The 25,039-nt window shown below is 44.8% G+C and overlaps 1 protein-coding gene across 5 annotated transcripts in view; it reads right to left on the bottom strand.

Annotated features, from left to right (window-relative positions):
• The window catches only part of cdc42bpab (CDC42 binding protein kinase alpha (DMPK-like) b), a 93,248-nt gene that overhangs the window by 42,468 nt on the left and 25,741 nt on the right, over positions 1-25,039 (bottom strand). For all 5 annotated transcript variants that reach the window (XM_029251331.1, XM_029251326.1, XM_018735192.2 and 2 more), the window contains 4 exons: positions 11,923-12,014; positions 3,125-3,208; positions 2,518-2,613; positions 763-911 (listed from right to left, as the gene is read on the bottom strand). In XM_029251331.1, the coding sequence (XP_029107164.1) occupies positions 763-911; positions 2,518-2,613; positions 3,125-3,208; positions 11,923-12,014 (421 nt within the window). The remainder of the gene's footprint in view (positions 1-762; positions 912-2,517; positions 2,614-3,124; positions 3,209-11,922; positions 12,015-25,039) is intronic.

Genomic DNA, 25,039 nt, shown 5'->3' with positions numbered 1-25,039 from the left:
CATGGTTACTAGTGGGGCGGAGGCAAATACAGTCTGGCCACTTCCTGTGTCGCTGCATCACACGGGTTCTCACAGCAGAGACGCTGGTAATCCTAAACAGTGGGCCATTGTTCTTGCTCATTCCTGACTTAAAAATACATTTCTGGAAATAAGTCATCTCTGGGTCACTGGTGTAACAGAAAACCGTTGAGAAATCTTACTCCTGCGGTTGGAGTATAATGCCATAATGGTGCAAAGTCACCTCCAAATCACTAGCTTTGACGTTGGGACACTGGCACTAGATGTGTCAACATACCGAGTTTGGACTGTTTTCCGGTATCTGGACCGTATTCTGGTATTTCACGTGGAAAAGTCTCAAAATATTCAGACATCAAACAGGACACAACTATTTCACTGCAAAAAGCATTAGAACCATAAGGCCACAATGACTTATTACTCATCATTCCCCTCATGACAACCACTTCACCACAGTTTCACACAAAATATTTGTTCAGACAAAAAACGCGAAGACAAACACGAGCATGGTGATGTCATTCAAGCCAGAACCAAAACCAACCAAACTCGAAACCACATAAGATTTTTGTTAAACAAATCCAGGCAAAAAAAGAGAAAAACACAAAGCTAGTGCAGTCAAATCACTTTTCAGCAATTATTGAATGCCGTCTTCTACCTTTAAACTCATCTGTTAAGCCTGTGGAGACTGAGGAGATGGACCACGTGGACAGCACACATGTGACAACCCCCTCCCCCCCCCAGTCTTACCGGTGGACGTAGTGCAACTGATGCACTGAGTCGATGGCCAGCACCATCTCAGCCAGATAGAAGCGGGCCATGTCCTCCGGAAGGCGGTCCTCAAACTTGCTCAGCAGTGTAAGCAGGTCCCCTCCAACATAGTAATCCATCACCAGGTACTGCAGAGAAACTGTCAGTCAGAACCCCACAGAACAGTGTTGAAAGACATTCACATTAACCATCATATGGAGAAGAGAAAACCAGAAGAGCCAATCTGAAGGTCAACAAATAACTAGGGGGTAGACAACCAACCAATCTCAACAACCACTTGTCCCAAGCAGGGTCATGGTGAGCCAGAACCTATCCCAGAGACAGTGGGCACAAGGGCAAAGGAGTGGGGGGAGACACCCTGAACAGAACACAGCAGCACCACTACTAGGCACCAGGCACATAGTCAGGCAAAGGTACAGGAGCAATTGCAGGGCAAGCACTTTGCTCAAGGGCACTACAGCCGGAGGCAGGGATTGAACTGGCAACCTTCGGAACCAAAGGCAGCCGCATCAACCAAGATGCCACCAGCCACCCTGGGGAGTGAATAATTTAAAGCTAAATTGTTACGCTAGATTTTTTTGTATTTGACATTCATTTCACATGCCACTATTAAGAAAACTTTTCACAGTTGCCTCAAGTATAAAATGGCAGCCAGATATCACATTCTAAACTATACATAACTGACACATGCAGTATGCAGATTCCTCCTTCAGATCCTTCTTGTTATGTTTACACAAACAGGCTGCATCTCAAGCCTGGGGTTCTTAGCCAGTGTGGCTGCAAGAGGAGATCTTGACTCTGAAGGGGGTATAATTGCTAGTGCGTGGTTGGCAGGCACTTTGCTGGATTCAATTCAGCGACAAAGGCTACGGAAGTCCTGCCAGGCAGAACAGAAGATCACAGACAGATGAACTGTGCACAGAGTTCAACGTGGGTCACGACCCGCAAGAGCCCTCTGTCCACAAGAACTGGAGAGAAGTACATAGCACTGGAGGCCTCAGTTCCGTCCCTGTGAAGGAAACTGCAAATTAAAAAATGGCTGGTTAAGTATCCAACCGTATACAGAAAGAGCAATCTGAGCACCTGGAGTCTAGAACCAGAATCCTATGACTCTTGTGGGATACAGCATTCCAGTGTCGGCCATTAACCAGCTGACAAGGACAAGGGAAAAGGCATTTTGGAGAGTGGCCTACTTTACTCGTCTCCACTAAACCTGTATACGCTGAGGAAATTTTTCATAAATGGATTGTGGCAGAAATAATTCTTAACCCTAACACATATTTTATTTACTTATTTTTTAGTAATACTTTTTTAAGCATTTTTATCTCCTAGGGATGTCTGCAGAAGGTCTGTTTTTAGGCTATACAAACCCTCGGGAAAGACCATCCAAAAAATGTCTCCACAATACTAGGAAAATGCGCACAAAACACACACATATACAGTCAGTATGAGGAATGCATCCATTTCTCACACACTGTACTGTATCTATACTTTCCGGACCAGACAGTTGGGACGTTTATATGAAGACAGTGTCCACTTGTCACATGTTCACTTCACTTGCAGGCAAGATGTGAACGAAAGAGACCAGCTAGCTCTAATTGGCTAATCAGATAAAGACGGCATTTTGCAGAGAAACTCCACAAGACAGTGAGGACAAGAGTCGGAGCCCTCAAGCATTTACTGAGCTATAACTCACACAAGAGCACTCGGCCCATCTGCTGTGCTATGACTCACCAGGTAGTTCTCATCCTGAAAGGCATAGTGCAAAGTAGTGATCCACTGGCTGTCCCCGTTCACCAGCACATCCCGTTCCTCCCGAAAACATGCCGTCTGCAGGAAACAGAAGGCCCTTGGTTCAATCTCCATTGCATGGACTCTTATTGTGACAGCCACTCAGCAGCCTCACACTCCACTGGAAACTTTCCTTAACCCATGACCGTAAGCAGGCTGACAAAACGCTTGTGTTCCACATGCATTTTCTTTTTTATTAGCCTGTGGACCGTAAAATATTTGTTGTCGTAAGGCCTTTTTCCATGTTACGAGCTGCACTGTGAAAGAGCAGCTTTGTTCAACATGCAGTTGAGCTGCTCTTCCCCCATAAAACCATTTCGGAATGGCTGAATGAAGGTGGTGTGAAATGAGAAAGACTTGGTAGCTCGAGGCTACTCAAGTCATCTACGGCTTCCAAGAACACATGCAGCAAGGATGTCTGCGGAGGGCCAACACAGAATCTCTCACACACACACATCCTGCATTTAGCAATGAGATGAGGAAAGCTTTTCCTTTATTAAATTCATCCATCAAACTAGAATTCAAGGGGAACTTCTTCAAGGCATCTTACCTCAGCCCGTTTCAGCATCTCCCATTTGTTGAGGATCTTCATGGCAAAGACCTTGTCTGTATTCTTCACCTTCACCACAGCCACCTGAAATACAGAGAGAGGATGTCAAGGGTGCAAAGCCTGACTGACACACAATGACAGACAAGGCCAAGAACGGATTCCAGCAGTGCCTGAAAGCCATGGTCCAAGAAGCACAAAGCAGGAGCACAACTGTGCAGCAATGTGTCGAACTGCTTTTCAGATGGAAAGGCCTGTTTTGCTAGAGCGCCCTGAGCTAGTCTATGCGAGCCAGGTGTCAGCATTTTTCAAGAAAGGTCTAGATGCAAAGACAAAACAGAAGATCGCTTAACACTTAAAACCCATTTTACAAATCACGTAAAATCTGGTACCTTGAAGTGGTTTTTCCGAGTATGACCATGTAGATTCCATAACTTCAACACATAAAACTTCTCATCGTTGTGACTAAGAACTCAACCACATCACAATGGACAAACTGAAAAACGGGGACCAATAGTAAACTTGGGCTTGCATCAAAACCTTTCATACAGACAGAAAACAATGTAACTGAGTGTAACATTAATTTGTATTTAGCCAAAGCCTTTGTCCAAGGTAACTTACGATGCTGGGTGCATTCCATTAAACTACATACATGTGTCTACCCAGCCAGACCAAAAAACTATGTAACCCCCAACACACACACACACACATACTATGCACTAAGTCATCAATCCACCTGAAACACATCTTTGAACTGGGGGAGGAAATCCACACAAAAACAGTGAACATGAAAATTCCACATAGACTGGGCAGGGATCAAATCTGCATCCAAATGCACAATATTCTTCTGAGGTGCTGAATTACAGGCCAAAACACAACGCATCGATGACTGGTTTGGGTTAATGGCCCAATATTCTACTAAGATCACCCACAAGAGAACAGTTTGGATCACAACTGACGCACATTCTGTAGAGCACATCGAAGGAAGCAGCCCATCTCTGCTCTTTGTGAAACACTGTAGTATTTTGGTTCAACGAAATGAATAACTTACAGTATGCACACAACTGGGTAGCAATGAGCAGTGATTTTGTCCCGGATATGTGGTTATTTAAATAATAATGTAAATTAGGCAGATGAAGTTTACATTTATCTTCGGTGGGCTCACCACCTGCCGGAGAAACCATAAGGGGCCGGTGCGTTGTGATTTGGGCGGTGGTCGGGGCCGAGTGCCCGGCCGACCCAAACCTCGGGCGCCAACTCTGGTTTTTGAGACTTGGAATGTCACCTCACTGGCGGGGAAGGAGCCTGAGCTGGTGCGGGAAGTTGAGAGATACCGTCTAGATATAGTCGGGCTCACTTCCACTCACAGCTTGGGTTCTGGAACCACTCTACTCGATCGAGGGTGGACTCTCCACTATTCTGGCGTTGCCCAAGGTGAGAGGCGGCGGGCTGGTGTGGGCTTATTAATAGCCCCCCAGTTCAGCCGCCATGTGTTGGAGTCTACCCCGGTGAATGAGAGGGTCATCTCCCTACGCCTTCGGGTCAGGGAACGGTCTCTCACTGTCGTTTGTGCTTATGCGCCTAGCGGCAGTGTAGAGTACCCGGCCTTTTTAGAGTCCCTGGGGGGCGTGCTGGAAAGCGCTCCCACTGGGGACTCTGTCGTTCTACTGGGGGACTTTAACGCCCACGTGGGCAGCGACAGTGATACCTGGAGGGGCGTGATTGGGAGGAACGGCCTCCCTGATCTGAACCCGAGCGGTGAGTTGTTATTGGATTTCTGTGCTAGTCGCGGTTTATCCATAACGAACACCATGTTCATGCATAAGGGTGTCCACCAGTGCACTTGGCACCAGGACACCCTAGGTCGGAGGTCGATGATCGACTTTGTAGTCGTTTCTTCTGACCTTCGGCCATATGTCTTGGACACTCGGGTGAAGAGAGGGGCTGAGCTGTCAACTGATCACCACCTGGTGGTGAGTTGGATTCGATGGCGGGGGAAAAAGCTGGACAGACCTGGCAGGCCCAAACGCATAGTGAGGGTCTGTTGGGAACGTTTGGCGGAGGCCCCTGTCAGAGAGGTCTTCAACTCCCACCTCCGACAGAGCTTCAACCAGGTCCCGAGGGAGGTGGGGGACATTGAGTCTGAATGGACTATGTTCCGCTCCTCCATTGTCGGTGCGGCTGTTCGGAGCTGCGGCCATAAGGTCTCCGGTGCCTGTCGCGGCGGCAATCCCCGAACACGGTGGTGGACACCGGAAGTAAGGGATGCCGTCAAGCTGAAGAAGGAGTTCTATCGGGCCTGGCTGGCTCATGGGACTCCTGAAGCAGCTGACGGGTACCGACGAGCCAAACGGAGCGCGGCTCTGGCAGTCGCCGCGGCAAAAACTCGGGCTTGGGAGGAGTTCGGTGAGGCCATGGAGGAAGACTTTCGGTCGGCCTCAAAGAGATTCTGGCAAACCGTCCGGCGACTCAGAGGGGGGAAGCGGTGTTCCACGAACACTGTTTACAGTGGAAGTGGTGCGCTGCTGACCTCAGCTGAGGATGTTCTCGGGCGGTGGAAGGAGTACTTTGAGGATCTCCTCAATCCCTCCGACACGCCTTCCGTAGAGGAAGCTGAGGCTGGGGACTCGGAGGGGGACTCGTCCATTACCCTGGCTGAAGTTGCTGAGGTAGTCAAAAAACTCCTCGGTGGCAAGGCTCCGGGGGTGGATGAGATCCGCCCCGAGTTTCTCAAGTCTCTGGATGTTGTGGGGCTGTCTTGGCTGACACGCCTCTGCAGCATCGCGTGGAGTTCGGGGATGGTGCCTCTGGACTGGCAGACCGGGGTGGTGGTCCCTCTTTTTAAGAAGGGGGACCGGAGATTGTGTTCCAACTACAGGGGGATCACACTCCTTAGCCTCCCTGGGAAAGTCTATGCCAGGGTACTGGAAAGGAGAATCCGACCGATAGTCGAACCTCGGATTCAGGAGGAGCAATGCGGTTTTCGCCCTGGCCGTGGAACACTGGACCAGCTCTATACCCTCACTAGGGTGTTGGAGGGTTCGTGGGAGTTTGCCCAACCAGTCCATATGTGTTTTGTGGACCTGGAGAAGGCATTCGACCGTGTCCCTCGTGGCATCCTGTGGGGGGTGCTTCGGGATTATGGGGTTCGGGGCTCGTTGCTACGGGCTGTTCGTTCCCTGTATGACCGGAGCAGGAGCTTGGTTCGCATTGCCGGCAGTAAGTCAGACCTGTTCCCGGTGCATGTTGGACTCCGCCAGGGCTGCCCTTTGTCACCGATTCTGTTCATTATTTTTATGGACAGAATTTCTAGGCGCAGTCAGGGAACGGAGGGTGTCTGTTTTGGTGGCCGCGAGATCTCGTCTCTGCTTTTTGCGGACGATGTGGTCCTGTTGGCTTCATCAAGTCAAGACTTGCAGCGTGCACTGGGGAGGTTTTCAGCCGAGTGCGAAGCGGCGGGGATGAGAATCAGCACCTCCAAATCCGAGGCCATGGTTCTCAGTCGGAAAAAGGTGGATTGCTCCCTCCGGGTTAGGGGGGAGTTGCTCCCTCAAGTGGAGGAGTTTAAGTATCTTGGGGTCTTGTTCACGAGTGAGGGAAAAATGGAGCGGCAGGTCGACAGACGGATCGGTGCGGCGTCTGCAGTAATGCGGTCATTGTACCGGTCTGTTGTGGTGAAGAGGGAGCTGAGTCGTAAGGCGAAGCTCTCAATTTACCGGTCGATCTACGTTCCTACCCTCACCTATGGTCATGAACTCTGGATCATGACCGAAAGAATGAGATCGCGGATACAAGCGGCAGAAATGAGTTTCCTCCGCAGAGTGGCTGGGCGCACCCTTAGGGATAGGGTGAGGAGCTCAGTCACCCGGGAGGAGCTCGGAGTAGAGCCGCTGCTCCTCCGCATCGAGAGGAGCCAGTTGAGGTGGCTCGGGCATCTGTTCCGGATGCCTCCTGGACGCCTCCCTGGGGAGGTGCTCCGGGCTTGTCCCACTGGGAGGAGGCCTCGGGGCAGACCCAGGACACGTTGGAGAGACTATGTCTCCCGGCTGGCCTGGGAACGCCTTGGGGTTCCCCCAGAGGAACTGGAGGAGGTGTGCGGGGAGAGGGAGGTCTGGAGTACTCTGCTCGGACTGCTGCCCCCGCGACCCGGCCCCGGATAAAGCGGAGGAAGATGGATGGATGGATGAAGTTTACATTTATCACATTCTGCCTGATAACCATTGTCCAGTTTGCACTTGGAAAAACTAAAACCATTTTCTAATTTAGAAGCCACAGGCTCAGAGTTGAATTGCAGTGGAATTTTGCTGTGGAAACAGCAAGGCCAGAATTAAAAGTTTAAAACAATATTTGTGCAAGTCCAAACAGGGATACATCCCCCACACACACTCCTGCAGAAACCTCCAGTTACACCCCTCTCTTAAGTTTAGAGTGCAGGGAAAGGACATGTGAAATCGAGAACATTTATTTTGTTTTTAAAGTGCCCTCCAACTTACGCGCGCGCACACACACACACCCCTGACAACTTGGAATTGAGCAGGTTAGTGCTGATTGAAATTAAAATTTCAAATTGTTTCAATGAAAAAGTCAGCTGTTTACTACAAAGCGTATGAAACAGCCTAAGATGAGATTTTAGATATTTTTACAGTGTTCAGTATGTTTTGAAAATAATCTTTTCACATTATTACCAGGAACCCCAGCATTGCTTCATTGGTCAAAATCTCCAATTGTGAGATAGCAGCAATGTGGACTAATGTAGTAATATGCATTAAACCGTGCTGGATGAAAAATGTTTCAGAATGCTGTAGATGGAGACCAACTGCACTCCGGGACAAGTCAGGTGCTTATGTAATTACTTCTGTCACGTCCCTTGTCAGTGGCAACGTTGGACATCTTGTCAAAGAACTGGAGCCCAAAGAAGCCTTCTGTACGCTCTCCTTCCTGTCAGGTAAACCCCAACATCACAATTAACCCATCAAGCAGGCTGGTGTACAGACCAGAGGGTGAGCCACAGCATGCGGAACACACCGACGTCAATCTAGTGAACCACAGACAACTGGACCAAGGGATTCCAAACCTCTCAAAAGAGACTTCACAGTGTTTTCCACAACAAAGTGTATGGTCTATTTGACCATAACACAGGGCCAAGACATCCACATTTCAGCCCCACATTCTCAAGAGGAAGACAGATCTCTAATGACACTGCTGGAAGCACTTCACATCCATGATCTCTGCATGCCGTAATATTGAGAACACTCTCTCAGAGTAGCGGCATGCTTGAGCTTGTCAGACTTATTGTTTATTGATAAATTATACTCATATAAACATATCATATACAGGGCCAGCATGTCTATACAAATGCAGAAAGACCACGAAAATTATTTTAGGGACCATAATGTTTTCCCCTCCTTTGCTTTGGCGTCTCCAAGTCAAACAGCTGTATGCTTCTTCACTATATACTAAAGCAGATGAAAAAAGTGAATAAAATGTCATGACTGGATACAGGAATTTACTTATTTGCCCTAAAGTGAACAGTACAAAAATACAGTTATGAGTAGAACACCGTCTGTGCTGCTCCCCATGGGCTCCTCACATGACATGATGGTCAGCGATAAAGTCATGGAGAAACGTTTGCCTGTTTGGGATCAGTCAATAATGGGTGAGGCAACTGGTCCACTGCCAATGGGTAACATTCTTGTTTAGCCCCAAAAGTTCTGAATTTGCAAGGGACTGATCTCTGCAACTGATCTTTTGTCAAATTAGCTGCAGGACATGAACATCAACTCCTCGGTTTTTTTTTTTTTTTTTTTTTTTTAAAAAAAAAAAACTATGCAATGTCAGTAATTGTTTGTATTGCTGTCCAAGTCTCTTGCCAAACACTGTCCCAATTCCAGCAATCCTTGACAGAAATTACATTGATACTGAACAGAGCATATTGTATTTATTTCATTTAGTGTCAAATTTTGAGAGGAGGAATTCACAAATGACCCAGCAAATCATACCTAACTATTTAGCTGGACACACTACTTTCAATACAAATTAAACCCAGCTTTCAATGCCATGAGGAATAACATCGGAAAACTGAACTTCCACATACGACCAAGGGTTAAATAATTCAAATGAAGAGACCTGATATCCATCAAGCTGCCTGTGTGCATGTAGTATTGAGCAACATCAGGAGGCTGAAGAGTGAATACTGGAGAGGCGTAGCGTCACTCAGGCGCAGATCGAGGGGTCCAAAATACACCACCCACACTGTCTGTTTGCCGCCTCCTAACACAGATCATTAGTCTTCAAGTTATTCAGCCACAAACACTACTCTCCCTATGAGAGGATGAAATGCTGCATGAGGCATTACACAGGCCTGAATAGCAGGAAGACGACTGTTAAACAAAATGTGGCTGAGGGGGATGGAGACATGGAAGCAAATTTAAATAAAGCAGTTCCAAAAACAACCACATTCCAATGATGCGCTCTGACCCTGTTGACCCAGTCGTGGATTGCACTGTCCTTGGAGAGGGCGCTTCCTCCTTGACTTACATTTATTCATTTAGATGATGCTTTTCTCCAAAATGACTTACAAGGTTAATCTACCTACAGTTATTTACCCATTTATACAGCTGGATAATGTCACTAGAGCAATTTTAGGGTAAGTACCGTGCTCAAGAGCACTACAGCCAGAGGTGGGGAGTGAACCTGCTACTTTTGGGTCCAAAGGCAGCAGCGGTAACCACTATGCTACCATTGACTTTCCAAGAAAAAGTACATTACACATATGGTATCTCCAACTCACACACATCAATCTTCGCTAGCATAACACCACAACACAGGTGTTAAGTAATCATTTTATCGTTTTAATCAGTTACTTTACATTTCTTCATTTAGCACTTTTGTCTTAAGTGACGTACAACTCAAAGTAAGCAAAAGTGCATTTCACAGACTAAGTGCTTCAGATGCATAGATGAGACTCTCAAAAGACAGTCTGTCTGATACCACAGTTTTTGTTAGTGAACATTACACAAACGGCTGCCTAAAGAATTGATACTGAATAGAATACAAGAGCATGACTGTGACAGATGGTGTGATTCAAATTTATGGAGCTGTTAGACCAAGACAGGAGTGGGTCCAAAAAAAGATGTTTTCAGCCCCATTTTGAATGCTGGAAGATTGGTGCGGTGGCGCAGTGGGTTGGACCGAGTCCTGCTCTCTGGTGGGTCTGGGGTTCAAGTCCCGCTTGGGGTGCCTTGTGATGAACTGGCATGCTGTCTTGGGTGTGTCCCCTCCAGCCTTGTGCCCTCTGTTGCTGGATTAAGCTCAGGTTTGCCATGACCTCATATGGGACAAGCAGTTTCAGATGATATGTGTGAGCCCTATCCCCTGGTACCCTACAACTACTGCATTAAGACAGTAACACACACTTTTTGGTTCAAAAACTATTTCATAACAGACTCATATTTCACCTTAATAAAACAAATATTTTCCATAGCATACAAGTGGAGCAGAAGAGTATCTTCAAAAAGTCTCCACATTGGCAAGTAAGTCCAGATAACAGGAAGTAAGCTGACAAAATGAATGTTTCATACACTTTTCTTATAAACCTATTTATACTTTTGATTATTTTTGAGTTATAGTTACAGTGCCAGACTTCGGCATGGACCTGACTGTACCGTTCACCATCCCAGCTCCCTTTTATTTTTTGGTGGAATGGAAGAAAGCCAGAAACGACCTCTGTCAATTCCCTGATGTAAACAGCTGCCTGTTCAAATCCAGAAGTTAAAAGCCAGATTTTCAAAGCCAGTTTCAGATTATAGTTCAGATATAGCAGTGACATATGAATGAAAAGAAAAAGGAACCGGTGACAGCCTAGTATCCCATGCTAATGTGTGATGAATCCAGACAACCTCACTGGCTGTCAGTGGCCAGGTACAAAGTCATCAGCTGTGCAGAAATTCATCAAGGGATTATTACAAAGTAAATAAACAAGCAAGACCTTGACATTTTTTGAGTCTGAACCACAAAACATTCCTCACTAAAAGGACACCGACACTGAAGTGCATTAAGCAAAAGGAGAAACCCACTAAGCTTGGCTCAAAGCAAAGGATGAAACAAGCGAATCAGATAGATAATGCTAGAAGACCAGAACAAAGCAGAGAGACAAAGGGCCACACACAAAAGGATGCGGGCATACCTAGACGACAGCTGGCAAGAAATATAAAGCCCATGATGGTGCATATGAGCAAAAACCCAGGCAGCCTTTCCCATGTGTGCTTAGTGCAATTACAGAGAAGACTGATCTGGCATGTGATACCATCACTATTATTCTCCATACATGGAAAAAACTAATTGTTAAAAACATACCCTCAGGGGTTTTCTGTTTAAAATAGTGGAAAACCTCGTAACAACAGTTGCAACAGTCCAAAGCTTTTAACCTGTCCGCTGACCTCCCATCAAACCGGAAACAGTCAACAGATGATGGGGTTAGAAAAAGGGCCCAAACAAAAAAAAGCATCAAATATGATGGAGCCTCTCAATCGGTTTTATTGCTCAGATGGTGATGAAATTTCTGCAGCAAAAAAATCACACTCTTTTTTATTCCGAACCATAAAGAAGGCATTTGCTTTCAACAATCCAGGTCATGCTGGAAATATGCGGTGTATATTTATCCGCACAGGAAACAACGCTGACAGTCAACTGAAACAGGAGAGACCCAGGAATATCTGCCAGTACCCATTCCTCTAGGTGACCGCAATTCTATTTTTCACCATAAATGTGGCATGCACTGTGACTGCTATGGGATTGCTTACCTCTCCAAATGCTCCTCTGCCAATGACCTTCAGGATCTCAAAATCTTCCTTATGAAGGCGCATCTGCTTCACTTTGGACGTGAAGGGCTTGGCTGTGGAGAGTGACAGAGAATACATGAGGAGCAGTTAAAAAGCAGCAAACTTTTCACAACTGACCTACTATACAGTCTCTGGATTTGGTAAATAGACAAATGGATATGGTGTCAGGCCCTAAACCTGGACCCATCCATCCTTCCAGAAAGCACTTATCATAGTCAGGGTTGTTGTTCTCTGAAGCCTATCCCAGAAGCATGTAGCATGAGCCAGGTTAAACGCTGGACGGGACACCAGTTCATCACAGGGCAATCATACAGGCATTTAGTCATACATACACACCAAGGGCAATTTAGAGTGATCAACATATACCTGATATAATTTTCTTTAAATTGCAGAATGAAACTAAAGTACCTGGAGGAAACCCTACATGGGCGGAAACATGCAAGCTCCATTTGAACCCAGAGCCAAAGAGCTGTACGGCCCCAACACTACTTACTCTGCCATCATGCTGCCCATCAACAAATGTGAATTTATCCTTAAAACTAATCCACATTAGGTGTTCCGCTGTCAAAAAATTTGCATTCCTGTAAATGACAGTAACAACCATTAGCAAAACACTTGGCAGCGGGCAAGTGAGGGCTTGGATGAAAGCCAGAACGATGCTGACTAACGAAGGCCCATACCACGAGTTTCAAAGACGTTCAGTTGATGAATGTGGGACTCATTAAAAATGGAGTAAAAAAAAAAAGTGAGCAAAATAAGGTAGAATGTCTGAAAACATTCTCAGCATTGAGAAAACAAACTGTAACTGTCATTCTCCTTTAAAAACCCCTGTGTTTGACACCTTCCCAAGAATTAAATGGTAAAAAATGAATATTTAAGCATCAAAGGGGCAATTTCACTATACTTATAACCACTGGCATATACCGCATGGTTTCATTAAAAAAAAAACCCTTCATAATTGTTAAACATGGAGCATTGATAAACAAAGGTCAAAAGACAAAATTTTGGTAACTGGAAAACAAACATTTCAAACAAAGACAAACACTCTCTTCCTCCTCATATGTCCCATATTTTCAATTTAGCAAACTCAGAGCATCAAATGTACAGAGGAATTTGGACTAAGAGAGGAAATATTTATTTTAATCAAAGACTTTATTGATTCAGTGAGGTTTGGGTTCTTAGTTGTGAAGAATACTGCAAAAAAGTTTAACCAAAACAAAGCAGCATGCCAAAATGGCTCACGTCACCTTGACAATTCTGCAAGTCAAACCCAGATGCCCATAATCATCATGAAAACAAAGTTACTGAAATGTTTTACATTAAGATCTATAATGTATGTCGCCATAGTAACTTGTGTTTTTGTGTTGTGCAGATGAAAACACAGCAAACACCACAGGTCCTAATGACAGCTCAGAGAAAAAATGTGTTAATCCATTAATGTAGCTTTCACACTACGTGATTTAATAGACCTCTGGCCATTTCCCCATCTACATGTAATAAAAAAGAAAAAAAGAACAGACACCTTGTCCACACATTTTAAGGGGTAATGTACTCCAAAGACCTTCTAGACCAGTGAACCTCTACTGTCAAAATTATTATGACTACAGTTGTTTCCATAATCATTCAACATGGAAAAGCTGGACTGGGAGGTAGTTCATTAATTCATTCCTTAGAGCATTATTATTGCTATTACTATTTAGCTGACACCTTTGTCCATTGTGATTTACAATGTTAGTTTATACACTAAGCTGCTTACAATGGTTATTGCCCATTTATACAACAGGGTCATTTATACTGCAGCAGTTCAGGGACACTCTGAGAACAAGGTGACACTATATCTACCAAGTTATCTAGTGACACTGAAGTAGCCAAGATTATATTTATCAATGCATCAGTTAAATGACAGGGTAGGTAGAGGCTCCCTTCATAGGGCTACCTGGGAAATGGTAATGGGCCATAGCAGGGAGGGAAATGGACGGGACATCTGCTACATATGGGGTTGGTCCAATGCAACATCAGTGATCCTCTTTCCAGCAGAGACTGATATGTGTGGTTTTAAATCTTCTAGCCCATTCAAGCAAGGAACAAAATTGCTGGGAAAAGACAACATGGACAATAGTTGGGTGACAGTGACCACAAGCCTTGAAGCTATCGGATATCCCAGGTTTGCCAACTCTGAACCCAAATAATCTTAGAGAGCTTCGGCCTTTCCTTTACTGTCAAGAAACCTAATGCCAGAACAATTACTCCAGATGGGATGTTAAATTCAAAATTGTTCCTGTCTTTGTCCGTTTTACCTGCCAAACTGTACTTCATCCCGTCAGTTGAACCCAGCGATTAATTACTTGAAGAAATGTAATTTCACTGTACAAGTAAAATCACTGACCAGAACCAGGTCAGAAGGGTGAGCAAGTGGAGCACTAGGTCATAACCTGAGCCAACATCATATGCACAAAATCTACCAGCAGACTGAGAGCCAGTAGGACTATGAAAGACTGCTAAAAAAATAATAAAATAATGTAAGGTGCAGGCCAACACACTAGAGTGCAGTTTGTGCCATGCACAAAGGAGAAGTCTAATCCTTTGTTTTACAAGCAATATAAGCTGCATCAACACTTTCCTCCTGACTTCACTGGATCAGCATGCAAAAAATGCTAAACTCAAGCCACTGGAAGGAAAAAAAAAAAAAAAAAACTTTCCAACAAAATAACCCCAAACAGTCCTTTTTTAGATCTGCTAAAATGGCAGCAGCCCAAGTAAGAGAAAGGCAAAGTCTGCCATTTCAACACCCCTAAATGGCAGACAGGACTCATTATTACCCCCAGGGTTAACACAAACACACTTGTTCTAGTTAAGGCTGAATTTAGGTCTCAGTCTAACCTTTTTTTCCAGGACAACATAAGACATCTTTGGTTACAGTTAACTGTCGTCCAACAAGAAGTATCAGGCCTGGCCAGCTATCAGCATATGGGTCTGCAGTTTGATTAAACACATCTGTGCAAGGCTGATTTCCCTGTCCACATAAAGAAGGTAGACTGTCAGATGAAGTCAGTCAGGCTGCAGAACAAAAAATAAACTGCGTACAGTGCACCCTCAACGGAGATCGAAGCCTGTCCCTGCCCAACTGTATTTTTTCGTAAATCCAGATGTTAAATGACAAGCAACATAAACAACACAGATGTCCCTTGAATTCACTGGCTAGGTTTAATAAAAAATTTCAAAAAAATTCAATGTAATACTTATTTATTTACTTCTTGTGCTCAACTTATGCATGGCTGCTGTGGTCCAGAGCTTATAGAAACTTAGGATGTGAGACAAGGAACCACAGTGGACAGGACATCAATCTGTTGCAGGCCTTTTTTTTTTTTTTTTTTTACTTTACAGCTTCTGACAACATCTGTAACATTTATCTGCATCTGACCAAATTGTTTTATTATCTATACAATGAATAAAAGCATAACTGAGATGTATGTGAATTTATCCTCGGGTAGGTTCCGTAAAAGTCTTGGATATAGCTATAAAAACCAAAAATATGCTGTAAGACATTTTTATTAACTTTGAGAAATATACACGTTTAAACTAACCGAAAATAAAATTTGTTGTCTCTACAAATTCCTATTTCACACTCAACAACACAAGTGCTACTTTGATTTGGTGCCCTTAACTGCGAACTAATGGCTATACGCGCTAACAATGTTCAGATTTCCTCCACAACAAACTATTTTTGGAAAAAAAAAATACAAAAGTGAAGAAAATTGCTAAAAAATAATGAAAAATAATCTTTGAAAATTCATAGCTAGAACATCTCAAATACGAGAACCTAGTCTGCTGCTTTCTACAATTAAAACATAGTATTTCATACAGATAGTGCTAAACCACTTATAACTGACACTAACCACTAGTGCTTAAACCATTTATAAATGTAAACAGCTAGTCAAGAGTACATTTAACACAAAGCACAAAAAGACAATTTAATTACATGCTCTTTGACAGCTGAGTTTACTGAAGGCCAAACATAATTTGACTGGACTGTTTTGCAATATAAATGAGGACTAGCAATGTAGCCAACAGAAACAAGATCTATTTAGAACATTTGGTACAATGCACAGCTATGCAGAGCACTAAAAGGTTGCTATAACAATTTCATAAGTACATATGGATCCATAGATAATATGCCTTAATCTGTGTAACTTCATCTGAATTCTTCTAGAGGGAAAAGACAAAAAAAAAACTGCATAACACAGCTTGGTGATTCTTCAAAGGGGACTAAAGGAAAGAAAATGTGATCGCAGGCGATAACGTGCCAAATATCTTGTTTGCTCGGGGAAAATACAATATCGGTACTCCCTGTGAGCCTCTGCATTGTCCACGATTAGTAGAGTGGACAAAATACGATTAAAAGTCTCTGCTGGCCCCCTGTCTGCTAGACTGGGGTCTTACCCAGCACATCAGACCACAGCTGCCCCGCAGGTGCATCTCTGAAGAGTGACATTCTCATAAGTGCTTGCTGCCACAGGCAGCTCTCATTAACATATTGCTATGAGGTCCTTTGTGTTGCTGCAAAGAGAAGAAATTAAGGAAACTGGATGCAGAATGCACCCATAAGAATTACACCCCACCTAAGGGCATACAAACAAGAGGTTGAAAAGCCAGTTATGGCATGTTATGTTAATTAAATTTGTTGTCCCTGAGGATGACGGTGGCTCAGTAACAATGTATAAATGTGTTTCTCTGAAGGATAAGTCTGCGCAGCAGCATGCAAGGTAAGAGAGGATGACTGCAGTCTAGGCCAATTTTACAGATACTGAGCCAGGGTTGACACCAGAATGGGACAGCGATGCTGCTGAGAATGACATCCTGGAGGGGAGAAGGGAAAAGAGGTCCCTCGTCTAGGGAATTGTGGTCAGCTCGTGGAACCTTCACAAGCTTCCATCTGTGAAGCAAATGGGAAGAGTCACAGAGCAAACACTGTGCACATTTAAGTTCCGTCAGAAAGAAAAATACTATATCATGGAAATAAAGACATATAAGGACACCAATGTGCCTTCAAAAGCTTTTCATTCCCCATAGTTTACATAAAAGTGCTCCATAACATAAACAAAACTACTGTAAAAACGCTGTGCCCAGTCTCATGGGATTCCAGCTCAATGGCATGATAGCATGTTATACATTCTTAATCCTTCCCATACAAATTGACTCCACGACCACCTACTGGCTGGCATAACAAGTGGCTCACCACTCAGTGGGACTCACATGCCAAAAAAATACAGTAGGAAGACTTGTCAAATATGCTAAGAAGTCAAAAACATAGGACTCACAAAAGAGGGCCCCCAGTTAAGTTCCTGAGCCAACACCAAGAAGTTGCTAGGGAAGTGTAGCATTCACTCTGGAGTCTCTCTCCTCATGGTGAGGAGGAGGAGGAAGAGGGACATCTGGAAGCCATAAAGGGGATTATTTACAGCTACAGTGAGGTAACGCCTCAAAAACGCCACTGTCTCTAAAGAAGTGGTTCACAGCTCCTGTGACGGAAAGCCGTCACCCTTCAAATTATGTGTCATGATGTGACGCTGAGATTCCCACCTTCTACTCAGCAAAACAAGATAGAATTAAGAAAATGAAAATCTCTCCCAGCACCCTGAAAATCTGATACGGGCACATTCTGAAATATTATATTTACAATATTTATTAATCCACCAGACTGAGACTTGTCCCAGACTGAGGACAGACAATGACCAAAAGCCCTTCAGGATAGCAGGCATCAAGAAAAATTTACTTTAACACAAATTGTTAATATTAGCTCTAGCTGCACTGGGTGGAGGTGGTGAGGAGAAAATAAAATATTCATAAATGCTAATATACATAAATGATCCTGGTAATTACTGACATACACCATAAGTGCATTCTGTGAAGTGTGAAACAGAATTAATGCTGAAGCACAGACCTACAAAACCCGAGAAAACCTTTAACTTCCTTCTGTGGTGCCACAGTAAAGAGACCACAGGCAACATGCGCTCCCAACCATACAAGAGTACACAAACAGGATATTCCAAAAATATTAAAACATCTGGGGGAGAGAACAGAACAAACAAAAATTATCAAATTGTTTTACTCACATGTCTGGATGCTGAAACAACAACATTCTGATTTTGCTCCATTTAAGCCTGATGACTTTGGGTTGTGGGAGGAAACAACACAATCACATGGAGAACATGCACACTCCACACAGACAGAAGTGGGTTTGAATGATAGAATTCTGAGGTACCAGCACTACCTACTGTGCAACAATCAATATTACTTTGGAAAGCTGGCTTGACATCCCCGGTGCTCCTTTGTGGATCTGACCAGTAAAGGCTCTGACAAAAACTTCTGAATATTTTTCTCTAAGGACACAGCTGTCGACAGTTTTGAAAAGCGCTGAAGAATTTTACAGCTTCCTGCAAAAGAGCATGTGATCATCATGGACTGTGATCTACAGCAGTAGTCCTTTCATCTGCTGGTTAAGACACTGCACAGCAAGGGTCCACTGGCAACCTTCAAACCTAACCCACACTGATAAATATGAGACAAATTAGGAGATATTCCTATGCTTACACTGATCATGTCTTGCAGCTAAAATGCAGCCTACAGTCTCTACAAAAATGGCCAGAAGGTCTAGAGCAAATTGCACTGCCTCACTGTGGCAGTAAGTCACATGGGACGAGTGTGACTGGGAAAGCAATTCCATGAGTTGCCATCATTTTCATTAACTTATGAGAGAAGTGGGGAGTGCAATACTACAGGTTTGAACTGGGGAGGCTCTTGCATGCTCCCAGACAGAGCTGCATGGTCCCAGTGACTGTCGTCCATACGCACCGGAATGTGCTTTTCTGGCTGAAGAATACAAGGGATTATTTAAAAAAAAAAAAATCAAGTGAAGGAAAATGAATTAACACATTCCAGACAGAGTCCCAAAGCAGGAATAAACAACATTAACCTGACTGATGAATGTGTTGAAAACTGGCTGAAGAGGAACTGGAAGTTAAGCTGTCGTTTAAGGGCTTAACAATGCAGTTTGATTATTTTATGGAAAAGAAGGCATGAAATGTAATATCTAGACCTGCAGAGCACTGACCAAAAAAATATACATCTCGTACATCACTGACATTTACACAAGTAATAATGACATCTCACCTGACTGAAAAGTTATACATGTCAGCTGTGCTATGGAGGCATAGATGTTTATGACAGACAATTAAGGGCACCAGTGTAATGAAACATTTTGCATAGCCTGAAGAACTCAGATGCTCACATAAAGCTGTCATTAGAAGACACTCCCAAATGTCTCATTGCCAGGGCAGAAAAGCACTTAGCATGATTAGATAGTGCTAAGAAAACTTGAGGAGGTGACAAAGCTGTGGATTAGACAGGCGGTGTGGCAGCACTGGATAACCACCCACTTTAACCCCCACTTGGGGCAGTCCTCCTTTCACCTACCTGCTACACACGCACATTCACACACTGCCACCACCACACACAGGGCCTGTAATCCAATCCTCTGCACGCTGCTCCTCCCTCTGTGCTCTACCAGACAGACCTGGCATGGGGACTTCAAACAAAGCCATGACACATGATAGACTTTGGGGGTGGCATCAACACCGTGGCAAAGCTCTAGAAAAGAGGGGCCCATGCATTTCGGCAGAAACAGAGCCAGATCTCAGAAGGAAATAAAACAAATAAAATCCATGGCAACAGCAGTATCCTACCTGTCATTGATATTTATTCATTTAACAGACCCTTTTCGGGTACAATGCCTTTCAGGCAGCAGGAGGAGGTGCGGTGGCAAGTGACATAACAGCCCCTCACGGCAGAAATTGGCTCTTGGCACGTGTAACGTAGCCTCACAGGTGCAGGAGGTTGAGAAATACCAACTAGATATAGTTGGGCTGACCTCCACTCACAGTGTTGTCTATGGAACCAAACTCCTCGATAGGGGGTGGTCTCTCTCCTACTCAGGAGATGGGCAGGGTAAGAGGCACCGGGCAGGTGTGGGGATACTCACAAGCCCCCGGCTGGCTGCCATACAATTGGAGTTTGTCCTGGTGCATGAGAGGGACACGTCAATGGGACTTAAGGTCGCAGAGAAGAAAACTTTGACTGTTGTGTGTGTTTATGCACCAAACAGCAGCTCAGAGTATTCGACCTTCTTGGAGAGAGTGGGTGAGGTTCTGGACAGGGCTCCACCTACAGATGCCATAGTCCTGCTCTGGGACTTCAACACTCACGTTGTCAGTGACTGGGAAATCTGGAGTAGGGTGATTGGGAAGAACGGCTTGACCGATCTAAACCCGAATAGTGAAATGTTATTGGACTTCTGTGCTAGTCATAGTTTGTCCATATCAAACACCATATTCGAACACAAGGATGCTCACGAGTGTACTTGGTACCAGATCTCCCTGGGCCAAAGGTCAATGACTGACTTTGTAGTCGTTTCATCCGACTTTAAGCCTTATTTTCTGTACACTTGGGTGAAGAGAGGTGCTGAGCTGTCAACTGATTACCATCTGGTGGTGAGCTGGATCAGATGGCTGGGAAAACTGACAGACAAACCCGGTAGACCCAAGCGCATAGTGAGGGTATGCTGGGAACGACTGTCGGAGGACCCTTCCCGGAATGATTTTTACTCCCACCTCCGTGAGAACTTCTATGTCCTGGAGGAGGTAGGGGACATGCAGTTCGAATGGACCCTGTTCAAAACCTCCATTGTGGAAGCAGCCAGGCGCAGCTGTGGCCAAAAGCTTGTTGGTGCCAGTCATGGCGACAACCTAAGAACCCGCTGGTGGACACCAGTGGTGAGGGAAGCCATCAAGCTGAAGAAGGAAGCCTTTAGGGCCTAGTTGGCTCTGGGGGCTCCTAACTCAGTGGATAGGTACCGGCAGGCAAAAAAGGCAACAGCAGCTGCGGTTGCAGAAGCAAAATCCAGAGCATGGGAGGAGTTTGGGGAGGCCATGGAAAATGACTTTCGGTCGGCCTCAAAGAGGTTCTGGAGAACATCCGGCAACTCAGGAAGGGTCGGAGGAGCTTCGCCCAATCTGTGCTCAGCAAAGGTGTAGAAACTCTAATCTCAAATGAGGATATTGTTGGAAGGTGGAAGGAGTACTTTGAGGAACTCCTAAACCTGAGAGATATGCCTCCCTTAGAGGAATCAGGACCAGAGGCTTCCGGAGTATCAGAGTCCATTTCCCTGGTGGCAGTCACTGACGTAGTTGGAAAGGTCCACAGTGGCAAAGCACCGGGGGTGGATGAGATTCGCCTGGAACTGCTTAAGGCCCTGGATGTTGTGGAGCTGTCATGGCTGACAGGCCTCTTTAAGGTTGCATGGACCTCGGGGACAGTGCCTTTGGACTGGCAAACTGGGGTGGTGGTCCCTATCTTCAAAAAAGGGAACCAGAAAGTGTGTGCCAACTACCAGGGTATCACACTTCTCAGCCTACCTGGGAAAGTCTATGCCAGGGTGCTGGAAAGGAGGCTCCGGTAGACAGTTGAACCTCGGACTGAAGAGGAACAATGCGGATTCCGTCCTGGCTGTGGAACAGTGGACCAGCTTTTTACCCTTTCACAGAAAATTGAGGGGGCATGGGAGTTCGCTAATCCAGGATATATGTGTTTTGTGGACTTGGAAGGCTTACGACCGGGTTCCCCAAGAAATTCTGTGGGAAGTGCTTCGGGAGTATGGGGTGCCAGGGCCACTACTGCAGGCCATTCGGTCTCTGTACACACAGAGCGAGAGCTGTGTCCGCATACTCTGCATTAAGTCAAGCTCATTCAATGTGGGTGTTGGACTCTGCCAAGGTTGTTCTTTGTCTCCACTTTTGTTTGTGGTTTTCATGGACAGGATATCAAGGTGCAACCGAGGTCAGGAGGGCATTCTGTGTGGGGGCCGGAAGGTGATGTCTCTGCTTTTTGCAGATGATGTTGTCCTTTTGGCACCATCACACGGAGGCCTCCAGCATGCATTGGAACGGTCTACAGCTGAGTGTGAAGAAGTTGGTATGAGGATCAGCACCTCCAAGTCTGAGTCTATGGTTCTCTCACGGAAAAGGATGACACGCCTCCTTCAGGTAAGGGGAGAAAATCTGCCCTCAGGTGGAGGAGTTTAAGTATCTTGGGGTCTTGTTCACAAGTGAGGGAAGAATGGAGTGTGAAATCAGCTGTAGACTGGGAGCAGCGGCAGCAGTAATGCGGTCACTGTACCAGACTGTAGAGGTGAAGGGGGGAGCTGAGCCATAAGGCAAAGCTCTCTATTTACCGGTCGGTGTACGTCCCTACCCTCACCTATGGTATGGTCATGAATTCTGGGTAATGACCGACAGAATAAGATCACGGATACAAACAAAATGAGTTTTCTCTGCAGGGAGAGGAGCCAGCTGAGGTGGTTCGAGCTGGAGAAAGCTGCAAGGGACAGGGATTTCTGGACTGCTCTGCTCTCCCTATTGCCACTGGGACCCTAGTAGGACAAGCGGGTAAGAAAATGGATGCATGGATGGATGGATGGATGGACCCTTTTCTCCAAAGTGACTTCCAATGAACACTATGTAGTGTTATCAGCTCACACTTTATTCACCAAAGGTGACCTACACTGCTGGATACACTACTTACAACAAGTCACTCATCCATACACCAGCAAAACACATTTTTTTCTGTCACTCTCACACGTGCAGACTGTTTTTTTTTTTAAGAGTCACCAATCCACTTTAACAGCATATCTCTGCACTGTGAGAGGCACCAAAACACCTAGTGGAAACCCATGCAGACATGGACAACATGCAAACTCCATATGGACTGAGCAGGGATTGAACGCATGTCCTCTCATACCACCCAGCCGCTGTAAAACAGCAACGCTACTCACTGTGCAGCCCCAACAGCCACTGTTGTTAAAATAATAAATAAATGTTCTGCTTGAGAGTCTAAGCTGAGGGATGATGCGACAATATCAGTTTCTGCTACCACTGCAAATGATTTTTATTAAATTATTTTTGTAAATATGCTGCTTTAACATAGAAAAACACCTCACAAAAGTAACAGTTATTAATATGTGCGTGAGGTTTGCATTTATTCACAGGTCTGAAGTGAACATTCCATGCACCTTTTGGTCCAATGCTGTAATTATCCAAAGTGTTCAATTTATGAATAAGTGAGGTTTTTTAAGAATCTCAGGTTTCATGCATGGAGGCATGTCCCTGCAAAGACTACTGGCAAAGCCAATGGGACAAGCAAAATAGGTGAAAACAGTGACTTGGGTCCTTGACTCTGGGAAGAGAGATTAGTGAACCTGCAGGTTGACAGGTGATGACATGACATCCCCATGCTCTACAACATAGGGTCTCCTTCACCTTACTTGCCTTTTGCTCCATGAGTTTCAGATGTTAACTCACCCGTTTTCATAATAACATAATATGTTTAGCTGGACCCCTATGGTGGAGTAAATCCGTGGAGAGGGCAATGTAATTCTAACTTGCTCATTGTCTGGGAGAGAACGACAAGAGTATTTTTGCAGGTGTTTTTCCACCATGGCTGACAGGGTGGGTGAGAGGGAACCCATCTCACTGTTACAGTGGACACGTTCCAATACTTCACTGCTGGAAGACTTGGTTCCATGGCAGCACCTAAGAAGAGGTCAATGTAAGGAAAGTGGCACCAAAAAAACAGCACCTTCATCAGCCACTGTAGTCTCTAAAAGGAAGAGAGACCATTAAACCAGACCACAGGCTCCAAGAGACAAAGATTATTTTGCCAAAATAAAAACTGCGTAGCGGTCTGGGGGTAGGTGTTAGCTCTGGCCAATAAAAACAAGCAGCACACAGCTTCCACCTTAATTGTCCACAGAGTACAGACTGAATGCAGAGAAAATGCAGCCATAACTCCAAACTGATGGCATGTTCTCGAGCATGCTTCCTCACATTTCTGCATGTATTAGCCAGAGGAGCACGTAGTGTCAGTGACAGAGCTATTTCTGTGGCATGAAGCGCATGGCATCACCTGGGTGGGTGTTGACTTCCATGGAGGTTTAGATCTGTTTACCTGGGGCACTGTCCAAACACTAACATTGGAATCCACTAATCAGAGCTGCTTTCATGCTACACCAGAGCTCTACAGTCGGTCCTCCAAATTCGCGAGTTTGATTATTTGTGAATTTGATTATTCGCAAGGTTGGTCTTCAATAATTAAATGAGAATTTTTTTTGGACTTTCGCAACCTAGCAGAAGACACTTGCAGGCTAGAAAATGTAAAGAAATGTTCAGCAATTCATAAAAACTTATAATATGTGCATTATTATTCCATTTTTATGTATACAATAGTCTAAGGGGGGTGCGGGGGCGCAGTGGGTTGGACCACGGTCCTGCTTTCCGGTGGGTCTGGGGTTCAAGTCCCACTTGGGGTGCCTTGCGACGGACTGGCGTCCCGTCCTGGGTGTGTCCCCTCCCCCTCCGGCCTTACGCCCTGTGTTACCGGGTAGGCTCCGGTTCCCCGCAACCCTGTATGGGACAAGCGGTTCTGAAAATGTGTGTGTGTGTATACAATACTGTATACGGTACAAAAATTTATTATAAAAAGTTTTTTTTTTTTTAATTTTGACACTCACAGGATAATAAATGTAAAGAAAGGTAAAAATGTTTAGCAAATCATAAAAGCTTACAATATGTGCATTATTCTACTATATTTTTATTCCTCATTACTATACAGTACAAAAATTCCTAATAAAAAGATATTTTTTGATCTTTGCTTCCTAATGCAAAAAACTGCAGATGACGTGCACATACATAACAAAATGTAAACAGAACTTAAAACATTCAGTAAATCATAAAAGCATAGGGTATTATACAGTATTATGTTATTTTATTGATCATACACAAATTCATTATGTATACAAAAGATATTTCTAAAAGCTCAAATACGGTAAAGAACTGTGGGATCTACGCAATCCGTTGGTGGACACTGTGTATCTTTGTCTCGGCAGCCAGCATCAGTCACGTGTTTGTTTTGCAGAGACTGAAGTGGCCATTTTATCTTGTGTTTCTTGTAGCAATTTGCCTAGGTTCGT

This window comes from Scleropages formosus, chromosome 1 (genome assembly GCF_900964775.1).
Source record: "Scleropages formosus chromosome 1, fSclFor1.1, whole genome shotgun sequence".
In the NCBI taxonomy this organism is placed as follows: Eukaryota; Metazoa; Chordata; class Actinopteri; order Osteoglossiformes; family Osteoglossidae; genus Scleropages; species Scleropages formosus.
Note: the sequence above shows the minus strand (reverse complement) of the source record. Positions and strands in the feature narration are given on the sequence as shown.